Raw genomic sequence first — 18,425 nt, 5'->3', positions numbered from 1 at the left:
CTCTTAGGAGCCAAAACGTGTGCTAAAGTGCCCTTCTTTTTGGCCCTGCCCTTCAAAAAGTCTGCGCACGCCACTGTGTGTGACAGTATGTGCTGTTGTGCATTAACTCCAGCACCTCCTGAGGAAACTACGTCTCTTTAGCTGCTAAATGCTCCACTGTGTTCACCAGCTAGTCGCTAACTCGGCCTGTTGCCGGGCAGATGCGGGCGCCTCCGCTCAGAGTCATTTGATTCAAGGTTAATCTCACATAAACGTATCGAATGTGATCTCGGAGCTAAACGAGCGCTTTGTTTTTCTTTAACCTTCGACCTGGAGTTCATTCTGAGTTCACGTCCGGGTGTTTCGGCGCCATACGGAGGGAACAGACTCTTCGAGAAATTAAAGGTGCCTGCAGGCTCTTCTGTGCTTCTGTTATTTGTAATTTGCATAAATTATTCCTCTTCCCTTTAAAATCCTGTTTAGACCGGGGCGTGATGTCCTCGCCACGAGACGCATTTTTTACATCACATTTTGTTGCTCGGCGTTCGTCTCTCGCTCCGAGTGTTTATCAGCGACTCAGCTATCTGATCTCCGAGATGAATCAATAAGATATGCAAATAAGCTTCATGTAAATGAGACACAAGTGGGTGTCGCGAGGACGGGAGGAGGAAGAGGAGGAGGAGGAAGAGGAGGAAGAGGAGGAAGTGGAGGTGGTGAGAGTTAGTTTTTTTTTTTAGGGTGGAAGTGTGCAGCGTGATCACAACACCGCCAGGCTTATTAATCTCTCGCGCTTCAGCGGCGCAGTGTGGAACCTCATCTCCACGCCGCCTGCTGCTTCCACCACCTTCCTCTGAAATTACAGTCGGTAATCTGTTTGGCACTCAGACGAGTCGCAGAGGAGAGGAGACCAAAAAAAAAACCACACCACACACACACACAACAGGAAACAGATTCACAGAGAAATAAACATTTTAATTAGGTGTTTGGCACACAGACAAGATAATGTCTTCTGAAAGCTGGAAATTAAATAGATTTGATTGAAGATACAGGAGATAAAGTTAAATAATCTGAAATATGATGCAGATATTTACACACACACACACACGCACACACACACCTGCTCTGCTTCACAACTTTTAGACACTCTGAATATATAGGACGAGCCGCCTCAGACGAGAATAAATACAAATGTTGAAACCTTCAGGAGTTTCGAGGGGGAAGCTCGTCTGCAGCGCGGCGACGGCCTTCTGCCGAGTCACAACTTTGCCGCGCTTCAAAGCGGCGCAGCTGTGGCGTCGTCCTGCGGAGAGGTAGATATCGCTCGTCTTTGAACCGTCACACACACACACACACACACACACACATGTTCCTGTTAGAGAACGGGTCGAAGTCACAGGGACGAATCAAAAAAACAGAAAACACAAGAACAGTCGCTCAGATGATGCGACGGCGTGTGGCGTCGGGCTAATTCCTCGTCACAGCTGGATCGGCGTTGAAAGATGAGCTTGACAAGAAAAAAACGTCTCTGTGGGATTTTGTTTCACCTCAGAAGTTCAGCTCAGTTCATCAGGGAGCGTTATCTGGATAATTGTCTCAGAATGAAACTAAAATATCTAAACCAAAGCGTCTCTTTCTGATTTCTGCCGTACAGATGTGGTTCTTGTCACCCGAGTCGTCGAGTGGCAGAAACATTTATTCAAACTCTTTTCCCTGAAGCCAAAAATCTGTTTCCTGTCCTTCTTTCCTGCAGCTGCCATGTTTCCTCCGACCCTCTGAATCTGGACATATTTTTCCTCTGACCTGTTTCATCCATCTGGATTGTTTTGGTGTGAGTTGCAGAGTTTTAGAGATAAAACCGAGTTGTGCTGATTTGCTTTTTAACCGTGTGATTGTGTTGGTGCAGCAGCGCAGAGAGAAAGACGTTTTGTTTTTTATCTTTCAGTATTTTCGTAGCTTCTAACTTGATTTCCTGTGGTCTGTAGTTCAGTTTCTCGTTGTTTGTACCTTCAGATATCTGATGTGTTTTACAGTTTCATCAAGTTCACTTTCAGCTCTTTCTGGTCGTTGTGTTAATTGTGAAAATCCAACGCTCCCTGAGGACTTTTATTGTGAAAAACCTCTTGGAAATGAAACATGTTTGCAGAGTTTTGCTCTTTTGAACACAAGCACGACATTGTTACAGCAGCTGCAACTCACTAGAAGGATCTAGGTTTGATTTTGGGGTGAACTGTCCCTTTAACCTGAAATTTGTGCCTCTCTTTCTCCTGAAAACAGATTTCAGGCTGAACAGACTTCCCCCTCCTCCGCCCACTCGTTTCCACCTCGACCTTTTTTTTTCCCCCCCTCCGTTAAAAGTCGCACCGGCTTTTCATCCTCCATCAGAACGCCCTTTTGTCCAAAGCTCGCCACAGTTTGCATTTTCCTGTGAGCTCGAGTGTGAAGCGTAGCAGACGCAGCGGGGAGCGCCGAGGTGCTGCTGGCAAATCCACAAGGTCGCTGACAGAAAAAAAAAAGTGAAGGCACGCAGCGAGAAACAGAAGAAGAAGCCAAAGAGACGCGGGCGGTCCGGGGAAGCCGTCGGAGGTCACCTCCCCTGCTCGCTGAGCTCCGGGCTTTCATAAACTTGTGAGAAAGTCCTCTCAAAAAACAAAACGATGCTGTAGTTTGTTGCAGCGTTCTCCACCGAGTTCTCCACATCATCTGTACAGCCGCTCATATCTTGGTCTCTTTGTGTTCTGGTCTGAAGGTGTCCCGGATCGCCAGCAGACCGGAGGCCAGAAGATGTCCGCCCACTTTGCTGTGCCACTCCTGCGAGCGGCCCCTGGAAGACAGAACAAACCACATGAGAAGATAATCCCAAAACTCTTCACTTCACTGATGTCTCCTCGGTTTTATTTGTGCAGATGCTGATGAAAACCTAAAAAACATTAAAGGGATATTCCGGTGTAACTTTAATCCATGGTCTAAATCACCGTGAAACTGTGTTAGACTCCCTCTCCAGAGATCAAGTTAGCTGACTGCTAATTTACGGAGTTTTATCAACCTCAGAAACGACCGCACGACAACAATACACTGCAGTAAATGGATCCAAATATAAACCGCCACCAAAAAGCCACAAATAATGCTCAGAACAGCACCAAACTTCAGCAACAGTACAAATAGGGTCTCAGCACATAGTCCGGGGCATCTAACCTCCGCTAGCTTAGCTGGATTTCTACTGAAAAGCTGACTAAATTTACCACTCTTCTGCAGCAGCTTCCTGTTGACGGGAAGTCCCGACGAGTCGATTACCGAGTGCAGTAGAGTTCCGCGGCTCATGGATGAAAATGTATGATTATGACTCCATGGAAAAGCAATCAAAGTTCATATGTGTCTTACCTGCCAGTTTATAACAGTTATTATCGAGAGCGGACAGGGAAAAGAACGGAATTGAGCATTTCTAACCGCACTCGGTAATCGTCGCGTCGGGACTTCCCCGACCCGAAAGCTGATGGAGGAGAGTTGAAGTCTGTTTTTAGCTTCACAATAGAAATCCAGCTAAGCTAGCGGAGGTTAGATGCCCCGGACTATGTGCTGAGACCCTGTTTGTACTGTTGCTGAAGTTTGGTGCTGTTCTGAGCATTATTTGTGGCTTTTTGGTGGCGGTTTATATTTGGATCCATTTACTGCAGTGTATTATTGTCGTGCGGTCGTTTCTGAGGTTGATAAAACTCCGTAAATTAGCGGTCTGCTAACTTGATCTCTCGGAATATACCGGAATATCCCTTTAAGCGAGACGCGATCGTGGTTTGTTGAGGACGACCGGACGCCCACAATGTGGAAGATCTAAGATAACACTCTGGTTAAAGGCTTTCCAGGATGAACTCAGATGCATCTTCATATTCCCGTCATGAATAAACATTTCAAGTATGCATTTTTAAAAACGCTGCAGGAGAAGACGTGGAAACTTTGTGAAAAATGTCCTGAACTCTGCTGCTGGATGATTCATCGCAGAGAGAGAGACGAACATCCTCGTGTGTTGATGAGACATTCTGGGTCGTGGCAGAAATGAATATTTTGTCATCACAAAAAGAAAAAGTAATAATACGACTGACCGTGAGGATTTATCGCCCCTAAATCTAAAAAACGACTCTGATTTTGGTTTAATAAAGTTGTAAGTTATGAAAAACTGATAAAAATTTAAAGGATAGATTCACCCAAAAGTAAAAGAAAACTCAGTCATCTCCTCCCGCCACGCTGATGGAAAGTCAGCTGAAGTTTCGTAGTCCATGAAACATTTCTGGAGCTTCACAGCAAAACAGAGTTGCAGCGTTCTGCTAAACAACTGAAGCAAAAGCAGAAATAACATAAAAATTCATCTGTACAGCTCGTCTGGTGCGATTCAAGTCTCCACAAGACTCCAAATTGATTTGAAAAGACGTTATCAACACCCTCAATGCTCAGTCCAGTTCTTACATCAGACAGAAGCCAGCGCTAACGCTTTTAGCATCGCAGCTACAGAGAAGATTTCTGATGTAAAAAGTGTAAATAACATCTTTTTAAACCAGTTTCTCGAGGCTTCTGTAGACGTGGAGAACAACGGACCGGCTGTAAAACAAACAAACCAGCTCCAGAAAAGTCGTCGTGCGCTACAGAACTTGTTCTCCGGAGACTGTGTGATGATTTGCGCGCTGGACCTTTTAAAATTATACACATTTTGACTTTAATTTCACATTAGTAGTCTGACAATTTTGGATAAATGAGAACTGGAAGACACTCAGAATCTCGCGTTGCTTCCTCAGAATGAAATACGGTCCAATCACTTTCTCTTATTGTCGTAATTTGAGATCGGTGTCTGATCATTTCCAACTGAAATCAGAGTCGTAACTCCGATTCGGCGACGTTAAATCCTGAAGGTCAGTCGTGTTTCTGATTTACTCACTTTGGTGCGGGTAGTTTTTAATTCCGTGGAGCTCCCGTGTGAAGCGGACCCGACCGGTATCGAAGCGTTTGGGAATGAAAGTGGTGACTCGTGACATTAAAAAGAGGAGCGGCGAAGACAGATTTGATCTATAACTGTGTGATTATCTCAGCGGGCTTTTAGTCGGCCCATTACGACTGAACTGAGCAGGATCCCGTCAGCACACACTCGCAGCCGCGTGTCTCTTTTTAATTTTTCTGATGTGTGTGTGTGTGTGTGTGTGTGTGTGTGTGTGCAGTGATAGCGGGACGGCCGAGAGCCGAAACCGCCGCTGTTATCGAGCGCGCGCACATTCACATTTCGGGGCATTTAGCTGAAACTGTTATCCAGAGAAGCGGCGGTGAAATAAGCCTCGTTTCCAAACTCATTTGAAGGCAACCAGCAGGCGTCTGAGCCACGTCGGCCCGTTACGCAACACTGATCACGTAAGAAAGAAGTGAAACACCCCGAGGGACGGAGGCCTCCACCCCTCCTTTTGTCTGCCGCCTCCTCTCGCCTTTAATTTCCTCTCATGAGCTCCAGCTGTCCGTCTGGTGCCAGGCTGTCCTGGACTTATGTGCTGTGACAGTCATTTTAAGTGCTTGTTGGGTTTTAAGGCGAGACAACAGATCCGCCGCATCATCAAGGTCAACGGGGCTTTTTACAGTTCGGGCCTGTGAAAGCGATCCTATCGCCTCCAGAAGGAAATGAAACGCGTCACGGCCTCAGCGAGAGAGCGAGGAGCACCGAGGATGTTTTGTTTGGACCGCGGTCCATCTGGAGCCGCTGTGGAACAGAACTTTTATTATGTTTTTAATGGTGACCTGTGTGAGGGAACGTTCTGCTGGGAGCCGGAAATGTAAACCTAAAATCTGCAGAAGACGTGAAGCAGCTTCAGCAGATTCACTCATCAACTGATCAGTGTGATCGACGGAAAGTAAACACATCGATCTGTATGATCATTTTTAAGATGCGCCTTTATTTTGAAATTCTCCCAGCAAGTCTGTGTGATACGGAAGCCCTGATGGGCCAAGAGAGGACACGTTATTTTTTTTGTTTATCTTGTGATCTATTTTCTAAATTCTTAATTTATTCTTAATTTCATGTTTAAAGAATAATAAATATTTGTTTCCCTTTCAGAGGGAGACAAAGTTTTTAAGCCAAATTTTATTTATTACACAAGTTTTTTTTGCATCTGCGAGAACTTGTTTTCGGTTTCACGCATGAAAAAAAATGTTGTTTGTCTGATCTTCTTCTTCTTCTTCTTGTTTTTTTTGTGTGACTGTTTTCACAGATGGGAAAAAAAACAACTTGGAAAGATTCTAATGGCAAAACACACGTGGAAGAAAAAAGAAAAAGTTTTACAACTCAAACGTAAAAAAAAAAAAAAAAAAAGAATTCTGATTCCTCAGGTGGATTTTTCCTTTTTTTCCGTGTACAATTTTTTTCCACCAGAAAAATCGATTTCTTTTGTTCACTCACTTTCACACCTGAAAAAAAAAGAATATTAGATCTTTTTTTTCTTGTGTTTTCACCGAAAAAAACAAAAAAACAAAAAGCAAACATGTCTCCTGTGTGAAAACAGGTTTGCTTTATGTTTTCATCTTTGAAAAGGTGTGAAAATGAGAAAACAAATGTTTTGTCAAGCGAAAGAAAACATCAACTTTATGTTCCACCTCATCAGTCCGATCCTGCAGGTAAGAACACAGCAGGCCTTCACTCTGAGTCTGTGCAGAAGAAGAAGAAGCGGCGGCGGCGTTAACGCTCTCAGACCTGCAGCGTCTTCCTCCTGCAGCTCGTTCTTCGGGCTGCAGTTAAATGAGACGCTCTGAGGCCGGCCGGTGTGAGCGAGCTGCTGCTGCCACCTGTTTTCTGTCGCGCTGAGCTTCATTTCATTTAATCAGCGGAGACAAATAGAGCTGCGGGGCCCCGCCGAGAGTCAAATTGATCATGTAAGCAGCAGAAAATCTGCAGCAACTTAGTTTCAAAGGGCATGAATCATGAGAGGGAGGGCCGCCTCCTCCTCCTCCTCCCCCTCCTCCTCCTCCTCCTCCTCCTCCTCACCTACAGGGAGGTGGTGGTGATGGAGCTGCAGATAGATGCCGGCAGAGGTCAGAATCACAGAACGCGGCTCAATTAAGACGGATGAGACGGACTAAGCGCTCTCTCCAGATATTTCTTTTAATGGGCTTCTCACGGCCTCAAATCCTCTCTGAAGCTCCTGCAGCTCACTTCGCCCTTGTTTCACTTCTGTCTTTGTTCCTTTAAGGACCATTCTGACATTTTAATGATGCGGACAGATTATATGAACTCATCAGCACCGGGTTCAACTCTGCCGTCTTGATTGATCGGTCTTTCAGCGCAGAGGTGAGAAGTGAGAAACTACGAACACTGAAACAAATTAAAAGCTTCTTTTGGGTTGTAAAACTTGTGATTACAGATTACAGACAGGAATCATTTGACTCGTTAATGAACATGTGCTCGTTAACGACGTGGGAAATGGTTTAAAGGGCCATTTCAACCAACTTTTTAAACCGATACTATCAATACTTTTGGTTTTAGAGCCGAGCTTTCTGCCTACGAACAGTTTTCACTTTTTTTAAGCGTCAGTGTTGTAAAACTTACAATAAATAATTATAAAGCTACGATATCGTGTTGAAATATTACTTTGATAAAACCGAAAGTCACATATGGACAGTACTTGAGTGAAAGTCTTAAAGTCTGAACTCTAATCAGCATTTTTCTGAGCACTTCTAGAAGAATTTAAACATTTTTTCCACAAGAAAAATTTAGATTTTTATAAAGAGTGATCCAGGATTTAGACGAGGGTGTCGATCAGCAGTCTGTGAGGTGGACGAGTCAACGCCTCTGACACAGCTCCGTCTACAGATCCTCAGGCAGAAACTTTTACAAACAACTTCTGAACTTAAGCAGGATTCGTGCCAAAAATACGCTCAAAAAAATCTAAAAACGTCTCTCTAACATCTGCAGCAACGATGATGAGAAGTTTTTAAACATCGTATTTTAACGCTCCATTTTTCACCTCCATCTTATTTGTGTGTCAGCAGAGGACTAATGAAACTGCACAATTTAGAGAATATTCCTTTTGTGTCGTATTTCCTGAAAAGACCAAACACTGAACGATCTGCTAACGATCTGTTCTGCAGCTTCTACGTCTCTTCCCTCTGCAGCCGTCCTCACCTGGTATCCGTCCGACAGAGGTGGGTCAGTCGGGTCTTCCTCACTCCGGTGGGCTCCAGCAGGTAGAGGCAGGCGTGGACGTGGGCCCTCACCCCCTCCGACAGCACCTCAGGGTGCTCCGTGGATACCGAGGACAGGTACAGAGGGCCGGAGGACGGGTCGGCCTGCCACGTCCTGAGGAGGACAGAGGAGAGATTATCAGGAGGTAGAGTCTTTGTTTCTGTACTCGCTCTGACGCTGTAATCATCTGTTTCCTGTGTCGATAAAGTTCCATGAAACTGAAATTAAAAACAGTTTCCTCTGTGACTCAGAGCTCCATCACATTATTCCAAACCCTGTTAAAAACACGTCACTCTGCTGCCCTCAATACTCACAAGAGCACCAAATGTGGATCAATCCGCCGCGTAAAATAGTCCTCAATAAATACGCTGTTTCCTCCTGGTTACCAGGTAAAAACTGCAGTGAGCAGCTGTTCCAGGAAACTACTGAACCTTTTCAAAAATAAAACATGTTTGTCTTTAAAGATTCACGTCTTCAACCAGTGTGTTCGCAGCTGAGACGGACGAACACATTCTGGCTTTTGTTCTTTTTCTGTGATTCCTTCTCTTGTGAGATTTGCTTGTTTGAATGCAGCCGTGTTGATGTTCTGCCTCACTCAGGGCTATATGAAGTTAATGTACGCGCTCATAAAGGAAGGAGACGCGCAGCTAACACACTGTGATGTGGTTCAGCTGTGAACACAGACACTGTCGTCGCTCGTCTGACTGCAGGCGACGATTAAAGTTTCATCAAACCTCGCAGACGCAGAAACAACACCGACTCTAAATCAAACTGACTTTTCCAGAGTATTTTTGGCTCTGACTCGTCCGTCCTCGCCGCTCTGTAGCGCTCAGCAGCGCTCAGCAGGTTAAGGCCCAGAGGCCCGTGAAGCCCGGGGCTCGCCGTGCCTCATTACCTGAGCAGCAGGTGCTCCTGTTGGGGGCGGCTGCCCAGGCCGTGGCCCTGGCCCTGGAGGAGGCAGCGGTAGACTTCGGCGTCCTTGGACAAGGTCTGGATGACCGTGGCCTGACGTAGGCCTCCCTCCCACAGCTCCTGCTCCCTCAGCAGCCGGTGGAGCAGCTCCTTCTGCGGGGCCTCCACCTCCACGGAGCCGCGCCACATCCACAGCGGGCAGCCGTCGTCCATCTGAAGACGAGAGGAAATGAAAGATCTCTGCTCAGATGTTCGTCTGCTTCCCTCCTACGAGCTCAAACTGTGGCTTCCTAACACTTATTAAAGATTTCCAAAGATTTCAACTTATTTCATGGGGCTGTCTCACAACTTGTTTCCACGCTTTTAATAAAACCGAACACTAACAGGACGCTCCAACATCCAGACAGGAACCTCCAGGTTACCTTCTTGAAGCTCAGCTCCACGAGCTCCGGAGCCGGGTGGCTCTCCCAGCCTCGGCTCTTCTCCCGGGCCTCCTTCAGGAGGTGCTGGGTGCTCAGCTGCAGTTTGCTCCTCCTCTCCTCCATCTCCTCCTCACCTCCACTCTGACCGGGGGACACCGGGCCTCCTCCCTCCTCAGAGGGGGAGTCGTCAGGGGGGCCGGCGGGACTTAAACTCTGACCGGGCCAGAACTCTGGAAGCTACAGAAAACACTTTATTATTAACATTCTGACTGTATTACACTTTGTTTTGTTCGCTCTGTGTGGTTATTAGGAAGCTCAGCTCGTGTTGTATCTTCTGTACCTGGAAGAGTCTCTGGGCCTCGGTGATCATGTTGGCGAGGCCCTGCGTGGCGGCCAGGTTCTCGCTCAGGTCCCGCTGGTCCGGGCGTCCCAGGCTGTACTTCCTGTGACTGGACCTGCAGCCGCAACAACACAGAACGAGGAACAGTGTTACTTTCACTGTCTCCAATTAAAGTCAGGAAACAGATTGACTGGATGTACCATGATGCTGTTTGTGCGGCGCAGTGCATTCTGGTTGTTGTAGGTTTATTTGACCTTGTTCTCTGTTGTCTCTGATCATGTGACACTGATTATAAGAGTATTTGTGTCTTTCTCCTGCAGAGACGGCTCAGTGTGATGCGTCTTTGTGATGATACAGAATCGTTTTCAGCCCCAAGGTGTCAGCAGATAAACCCGGGGGGGTCGTGAGGTGATTATCTGTGATTATCGGGCCACAAATCTGCTCCTCTTTACATTTAATGTGTTTTTGAAACACGTGAGTCGTCGCCTTCGCGGCAGCGACGGCAGCTTCACGCGCAGGAAGTCATTCTGCCGGTCAGGCAGGAATCAGCGTCACCATTACAGCAGCTGACAGATTCAGGTTGTTCTGGAAATCCTTCACGCTGCTGAGGTTTACTGGAAACTGGCAGAATCACAGGAAGTTGTTTTATTAGATTTAATATTCAAATTGTGTTTTATCTTTCAGCTTGATTCAGTTCCGATGACGAAGGAAAGGTTAAAAGCAGCGTTTTGTTGAATCTAACAGCAGACGCAAAACTGGAAAATTAGAAACCAACACTGAACCCGAGCTGAGCCGGTCGGACACGTGGTGAGACCGTTATGAAGTTTACATCTCCGTAGGATGGGGAGTTCTGTCGGAGCAGGAACACGAGTGTGAAGATGAGATCTCACAGATCTGTGGCAGAAAGTGTGACATGACGTCTGACAGGCCGGGACGTCCAGGAACAGAGTCACAGTGGAACGAGGAAGAGGTGGAGATGGAAAGGAAGGGAGGAAAGTTCAGGAGGAGCTAGAGAACGGAGAGTGATGTTACAGGAAACACAGGGAGGAGGAGGAGAACGAGGAAAGGGTGTGGGAGGTATCGGGAGGAAGAGGAGGAAGAAGAGGAAACTGAGAGAGTGATGGTGGATGGGGGGAAAAAAAGATGAGAGAAAAGAGAGAAAAGGAAAAAAGATGGACGATCACGTAAGAGAAGAAGAAAATACAGAAAGCCAGTTTGAAGCACAATAATAAAGCCTGCTATGCTTGACATGTTTAATAATTTTAATTTTCCTATTTTGGCTTTCACACACATCGTGTTGCTGCCACAAACACTTAAATACACAAATTAGTCTGACGCTCACAACTAGTCCAGAACCAACGCACTGTTTCCTCCTGTTTGTTTGATCAGAACTACAGAACGCAGCTGCTTCAGGACACGACTGAACGTTTATTTTATTTTATTTATGAGGTTTCATTCAGTCAACAGAACAAATGTGGCAGAACAAATGTATGAAAATGTTGAAAATTTACATTTTGTAAAAAAATAAAAATAAAAATAAATCAGGAAAATTCTGACAATTTTTTTTTTCACTTTGGTTGACAAATAAAAAAGGAGATTTTTTTATTGTTTATTTGTGAAACCAAGCGTAAAAAAAAGTTAATAAATTTTTTTTTCCGTGGAAAAATCCTGAAAATGTATTAATTACATTTTTTTATTTGTCATGGAAAAAAAAATCTGGATTTTTCTTTTCGTGTGAGAAAAAGTGTTAAAAATTGATTAATTAAAATATGTGAAAAAAAAGTTTTGTTTTTTGTTTTTTTTTTCTGTGTGAAACCGAGTGAAATGTTGGCAAGAGAAAGGAAAAATAACAACAAAAGAAAACAAAAGAAAATTGATTTTTTCAATAAAATCGTAAATGTTTCTTCCATCCATCCGTAACATTACTGAACCGTTGTTGAGTTTGAAAGCGATGATATTAATAAAGTGACCACAGAAACACTGTCGCTGGCCTCCATGATGACATCGAGACATTGAACGTGACACGGAGGAACACGTGTCACAGCATGTTTTAACACATATTGTTTTTAAAATGAGAGTGACTGTAAGTTTTCCTCCTCTGATGCTGAGGGACGACGCAGCAGCGCTTGAATCAAGTGAAGACCTTGAGCAGAACAAACTGAGCTCAGATAAACGGGCTGCAGACGCTGATGGGACTCCTGAGCGTCTCCTAATAATTAAGCTCATTTCCCAATAATACAAACCACCAACTGCAACGGCCATTATCATTCTGGACAGCCTCACTCTGTCCTCTCTCTTTATCTTCCCTCCCTCGCTCTGTCACTCACCCCTCTCTCCCTCTTTCTCTCTCTCCTCTCTCGCCCGTTTATAACGTCCTTTTCAGCCGGAGAGCAGATAGAGAATATCTTTCATATCAGGGAGGGAAGCTGCGGCCAGATGGAAATTGGTGGAGGTTATGTAACGCGCTCTCAGTGTAAACTGTGCTGACAGCTTTTCATTACAGAGACAAAGTGTGTGTGTGTCTCTGTGTGTGTGTGTGTGTGTGTGTGTGTGTGTTACAGCTGGACCGGATCCAGAGGTGATGTCAGCTGTGAGAACGGAGAAGTTTGGAAACACGGGCCTCTAATGAAGCAACAAAAGGAGGAAGAAAAACACGTTTCCATGGCAGCTAAATGTCAACCGGCCGGGTGTGACGGCTAACACACACACATTCCGACACACACACACACACACACATCAACCGAGGGTGAAGTCAGCGTCTGAGGCGAAGGCCGGGACTTAGATTTAAACGTTAATCACGATGAAGTCAAAGTAAGTGAGTCGTCAGACTTTTGGAAACACTGATCGATACTTTTCATCATTTTAAAGACCAAACCAAAAAAAATGATCAATCGAGGAAATATTCACCAATGAAACTAATCATTAGATCACTATAGAGTCTGTACTCTTTAATTATAGGTCTATTTTATAAACATTTGTATCCCACCTTCCATAGGTGACCATTTTCCTCTGACATCACTCACGGGAGGAAGCGCAAATATCGCTCTGCTGTGCTGCATGTCGCCAATACGTACAAACGTGAAACATGGCGAGACAGCAGGTGGATTTGAAAGGGATATTCCGGTGTAAATTTAATCCATGGTCTAACACACCGTGAAACTGTGTTAGACTCCCTCTCGAGAGATCAAGTTAGCAGACCGCTAATTTACGGAGTTTTATCAACCTCAGAAACGACCGCACGACAACAATACACTGCAGTAAATGGATCCAAATATAAACCGCCACCAAAAAGCCACAAATAATGCTCAGAACAGCACCAAACTTCAGCAACAGTACAAATAGGGTCTCAGCACATAGTCCGGGGCATCTAACCTCCGCTAGCTTAGCTGGATTTCTACTGAAAAGCTGACTAAATTTACCACTCTTCTGCAGCAGCTTCCTGTTGACGGGAAGTCCCGACGAGTCGATTACCGAGTGCAGTAGAGTTCCGCGGCTCATGGATGAAAATGTATGATTATGACTCCATGGAAAAGCAATCAAAGTTCATATGTGTCTTACCTGCCAGTTTATAACAGTTATTATCGAGAGCGGACAGGGAAAAGAACGGAATTGAGCATTTCTAACCACACTCGGTAATCGTCGCGTCGGGACTTCCCCGACCCGGAAGCTGATGGAGGAGAGTTGAACTCTGTTTTTAGCTTCACAATAGAAATCCAGCTAAGCTAGCGGAGGTTAGATGCCCCGGACTATGTGCTGAGACCCTATTTGTACTGTTGCTGAAGTTTGGTGCTGTTCTGAACATTATTTGTGGCTTTTTGGTGGCGGTTTATATTTGGATCCATTTACTGCAGTGTATTGTTGTCGTGCGGTCGTTTCTGAGGTTGATAAAACTCCGTAAATCAGCGGTTTGCTAACTTGATCTCTTAAGAGGGAGTCTGACACAGTTTCACTGTGATTTAGACCATGGATTAAACTTACACCGGAATATCCCTTTAAGGTACAACAGCGTGTTTGATCACCTGTTAGCTTCCGCTGGACAACAACTAACGTTAGCATTCAGCCACTTCCTAGCTCACATTATTGTGTCACATGATATGACGGGACATCTCAACACGCTTCGTCAACCCTGGAAGTGAAACGTACTGGATGTAATCACAAAGTAACGTTAGAGAGGAAGCTGCTGAATGCTAACGTCGGCTAACGGGTTATCAAATTAGTTGTTTTATCTACGACTACCTGCGTTTATACGAGCTGCAAACCGAAACGCAGCAGCACAACAGCTGAGCTCCCCACCCTGAGTGTGACATCACAGGAAAATGGCCGCCGTGGGAATGTGGTCTCTTCACTTCAGTCGACTATAAACACCAGCATGTAGAGAGACCTGAAGCTCAGAGTGAAACCAGTCAGAACTGTGTGAGTTTTATTTGTTTCCAGGGGATAATTCTTACAGCCACCCTTCGTGATGTGTTCAAGGACACATGGATTCATGAAAAGCACAGCACTGATGGGAAAATAAACTCCAGATGACACGTCACATAAACAATGTGCGGTTACTGAGCTGAGACTTGGGGAAGTGTTTGAGTTGTTATGATTGTTTTGTTCTTCGGTCCAACAGAACCAGTATCAACACACAGAGTGGACTCCACACCTACAGCAGAGGATTATGTAACCGCTGCTGAGACTTATGTAACCGTGAAAATGTGGGTCACACATCCTAAACTCATTTCCATCTTTTACTGAGATGTGTGCTGAAACTAAGAGAGCGTTAACAGAGTAAATCGGAGGCAACATGGCGGCGTCTGCGGTCTCAGCTCACCTCGGTGCGTTGGCGTCTCTCTTCAGGGTGTTGAGGTGGAACAGCGACGGCGCCAGACAAACGGCGATGTTGGTCGGGGTCATTTGGTTCTCGTCCACGCAGGCCACCACGTCCCGCAGGAAGAACAGCAGTGTCCGCAGCGCCTCCCTGTTCTCGTCAGGAAGCAGCAAGATGGCCGCCTGAGCTGCAACCAGCTGCTGATCCTTTGGAAAATCTGAAAACAGAAAAAGTTAACCAGTGAATATCTGAGCACTTGAACGCCACATTGATGTTTCTGCTCACTGGGATTTCTTCAACTGCTTCATATCCCTTAAGTCTGTACAACAAATGAAGTTAATAAGCCATGAGAAATAATAAAAGTATTGTAATTATGAAAAAAACAAATTCAGGAGGAAAAAAAATCATCAATCAAAACCGAGTAAAGACAAAAGTTTTGTTGGGGGTAAAAAACAAACTCTTAATGAGGTATACAAAATAAATAAGTATGAAATTATCTGGCCAAAAACTTTTCGACACAAAAAAAAATTCACAAATGATAAAAAATACACCCCCAAAATGTTTTTGATGCGTGAAATTGAGTGAAAAGGACGGCGAAAATAAACAAACACAATAATAAAAATAATAAATAACAAATAAAAAAATAAAAATAAATAAAAAAGAAACACTTAAAAAAAAAAAAAAGAAATGTGCAGAAAAAAAAAACATCCTGACTTTTTGAGTGTTTTTTTATTCTTTGTTATTTATTCTATTTATCATTGTGTTTGTTTATTTGGGAGGGTCAACAACATTTTTTTTACTTGAAGACGTGTAAAAAAGTTTTGGTCGGCAAAAGAAAGAACAAACATGTCTTCTTGAAAAAAAAAAAAATCCCAATTTTTCTACCAAATTAAAAAGAAAAAAATGCCTTACAAGAAATCAAAAATACAAAAAAATATTATTTTTTTCCAGAAGATGTTTTTTTTTAAACATCTAAAAAAGTTTTGGTACGAGAGACAAAAAACAAAGATTTTGCAAAATGAGCCATAAAAAAAAAAAAAGAAGAAAATCTGCCAAAACAGTATTTCATTTAGTTTCACACATAAATTAAAATAATGATGAGTGTAGTAGCTGCTCACATTGGTAAATGTGCAGGAAGGATTCGCAGAGCCTGCTGCTGAAGACGGGTTCTGGCAGGTCTCTGAAGTACTGCTTCACCATGTCGGCCACGTCGAAGGCTGACTGGCTGTCGTATGAAACGCCGTCCGGGTCCGACTCCAACAGCTCACGGAGGTACTGGATACGAGACTTCACCCCTGACTTCCGGAAAAGACCGACCTGAGAGAAAACACAGCACAAATGAACTCCCGATACAAATGTCTTATTGGTGGTCTCAAAGAATCGAATAAGAAAAACTCTATCATGACATTTATTTCAATCGGACCTGGTCCAAACACTCGGTCCTCAGGTAGACCAGCGCTCTGAGGATGCTGGGAGGAAGAGGCTCTCCGGTCTGCTGGACGCTGACGAGCAGAGGAACCCCGAAGACCCGCCGACCTTTCACCTCCGTCACCTTGGTCTTCCTCGGCGGTTTAGGAACAGTCCTACAGGTGACAGAGAAAGTCTCACACTCAACAATCAAACAGCACCGAGGAAAAAGTCAGAAAGTTAAAGAAAGCTCAGGAATGGTTTCGCACATCTCGAGGGAGTTTGTAATCTCAAGCAGTCAAGTGTGTAAAAATGCTCAACTTGGCTGCTGTTGGATGTGTTTCCTTTTGAAGGAAGAGCCAAATAAACACTTTTTGATAACACGAGTCCCCAGTGATTGCTAAAAATGTGTTTGCCATTCAAATCAGCTCTGCACGAAGAACATACAGGCGTGGAGAAGAAATGGACGTCGATCAAACAGATTGTTGTTACTGCGCTGAAGTTTCCTCGTCTTTCACAACTGAAATCAGCAACATTTTAACTGTTAAACCACTGACTATTTTATTCTATTTCATTTTCGGTTGGACACTTACGTGGGTCCAGATGTGGGGGCCTCTAAAAAGTCAACCTTTGTGAAAACTGCACGAACGCCGCAATGCTTTTTAGCTTTTAACTCTGTTAAGCTGCAGGGCAGAGTGCACTCTGGCTAAATGTGCAGTCTTGTAATAGTCGTGTTTAATACGAGGGATCCGAAGCACTCCAACAATCAGCGATGAAATCCCTTCTCTACTTTACTCATCCGCCTAAAAGTTACATGGCAGCCCGGTAAGTGCACAGTCACAGAGAAAAGGTCAGCTCACCGGCACTCTGAGTGCTTTCAGACCTCTTTCTGGTTTTTCCTCTAAATTTAACAGCAGCCCTTTTTGAGGGAAGAGTCTCAGAGTGTCAACCAATCAGTGGCGAACTGCTGTACTTTTTAATTGTCTGATACTTGCTTTGGCATCACCAGTGAAATGACAGCAGCTAATTGTTGAAGCATGAAGAGATTTTCTTCTGATTGCTGGAGGAGTTGGTCTAACGGGGCTTTAGAGCTCAAACTTAAAGAGAAACTCTCACCAAAAAGCAACCGAGGCTTTATTTGTGATTGAATATGAGTCAAACCTTTGTGAAAATGCATAATTATGAGGAAAGAGGCACTTTTAAGGCTTGCTGTAGTTTCGTTTTCGGGCAAGCTAATTGATTTGACTCATATTCAATCACAAATAAAGCCTCGGTTGCTTTTTGGCGAGAGTTTCACATTAATGTCTGACCTTTAGCGAGACGTGACTGTTGAGTTGTGTCCGTCTTTTGATTAAAATGTTTTGGATCCAGCCCCTCATCAATTTTATGTTAGGTTTAAATATATATATCTTTTTATGACTGAATCTCTGCTATAATACAGTATGTTGGATTCATATTATCTAGGGTTTTTCCCCGTTCAACACAGAATACTTTTCTAATTTGAGGGGTTTACCGATCCAGTTTTAAGCCATGATTGATATTTACAGTCTTTAAAATCTGGATGATTACATCTGTTCTTTCTAACCTCAACAACTAATGAGCGAGGCATCGTGGAGCGCCTGACGTTGCTGCCAAGGAACGGTAAATATTCTAGCCCATGAGGCTAACGTTTGCTAGCATACTTCAACAGGCCCCTAACATGTTTTTCTATAAACTTGAGTAGATAAAATTCAGCCAGCTACCCAATGAGGATTTTCCTTCATCACGAGTTTGGATATTGACATGATATTTTACTTAAATCATATAAAAGTACATTATTTGTTCTGGATTTCAACCTCAACTTTCAACTCATGAGGTGGCATCGGCTAAAGTTATTGCACTACAACTAAATCCTCCTTAAATCAGCCTAAACACTCTGAACAACTCAACAGTAATGTAACTTAACATACGTGTACTTTGTGGGGTGAAAGCAGACGATGTGTTCAGGTTAAGGAACAGGTAATTTGCACTTCAGAGTTTGTGTTCATTTAAAACTCGTCCTTTGTTGAAACAAATTATAATTTGATATTTTCCCCTTTTCATCCTTCGAGATGAGGTCTCACATGATTTCCATTAATTTCCCCTCCCTTTAATGTGACTCATTAAAGTCTAAACTCTGCTAAATGGAGCAGTATGAAGTGCTAAACCTACAGGTAACCTCCCTGGTGCTTTTCAACCTGCTGCCGCAGAGCGACTGTTATTCCACGATTGATCCTGAAAATGAAAAGAGTAATATCCACGAGGAGTCGTTTCAGGAGGGTTTTCTGTTCGACGCTCAGCTCCCACATTCAGCCTGATCTCATTGAGCGTAAC

The 18,425-nt window shown here is 44.1% G+C and overlaps 1 protein-coding gene across 2 annotated transcripts in view; it reads right to left on the bottom strand.

Annotated features, from left to right (window-relative positions):
• Positions 1-930: 930 nt before the first annotated feature.
• The window catches only part of LOC115594764 (rho GTPase-activating protein 7-like), a 117,726-nt gene continuing 100,231 nt past the window's right edge, over positions 931-18,425 (bottom strand). For both annotated transcript variants that reach the window (XM_030439012.1, XM_030439013.1), the window contains exons 10-17: positions 16,090-16,249; positions 15,785-15,983; positions 14,670-14,883; positions 9,854-9,968; positions 9,514-9,750; positions 9,075-9,304; positions 8,120-8,293; positions 931-2,800 (exon numbers count right to left, since the gene is read on the bottom strand). In XM_030439012.1, coding sequence (XP_030294872.1) covers positions 2,692-2,800; positions 8,120-8,293; positions 9,075-9,304; positions 9,514-9,750; positions 9,854-9,968; positions 14,670-14,883; positions 15,785-15,983; positions 16,090-16,249 — 1,438 coding nt within the window. In that variant the 3' untranslated portion in view covers positions 931-2,691. The remainder of the gene's footprint in view (positions 2,801-8,119; positions 8,294-9,074; positions 9,305-9,513; positions 9,751-9,853; positions 9,969-14,669; positions 14,884-15,784; positions 15,984-16,089; positions 16,250-18,425) is intronic.

This window comes from Sparus aurata, chromosome 13 (assembly GCF_900880675.1).
Source record: "Sparus aurata chromosome 13, fSpaAur1.1, whole genome shotgun sequence".
In the NCBI taxonomy this organism is placed as follows: Eukaryota; Metazoa; Chordata; class Actinopteri; order Spariformes; family Sparidae; genus Sparus; species Sparus aurata.
This window is presented reverse-complemented; position numbering and strand designations above follow the sequence as displayed.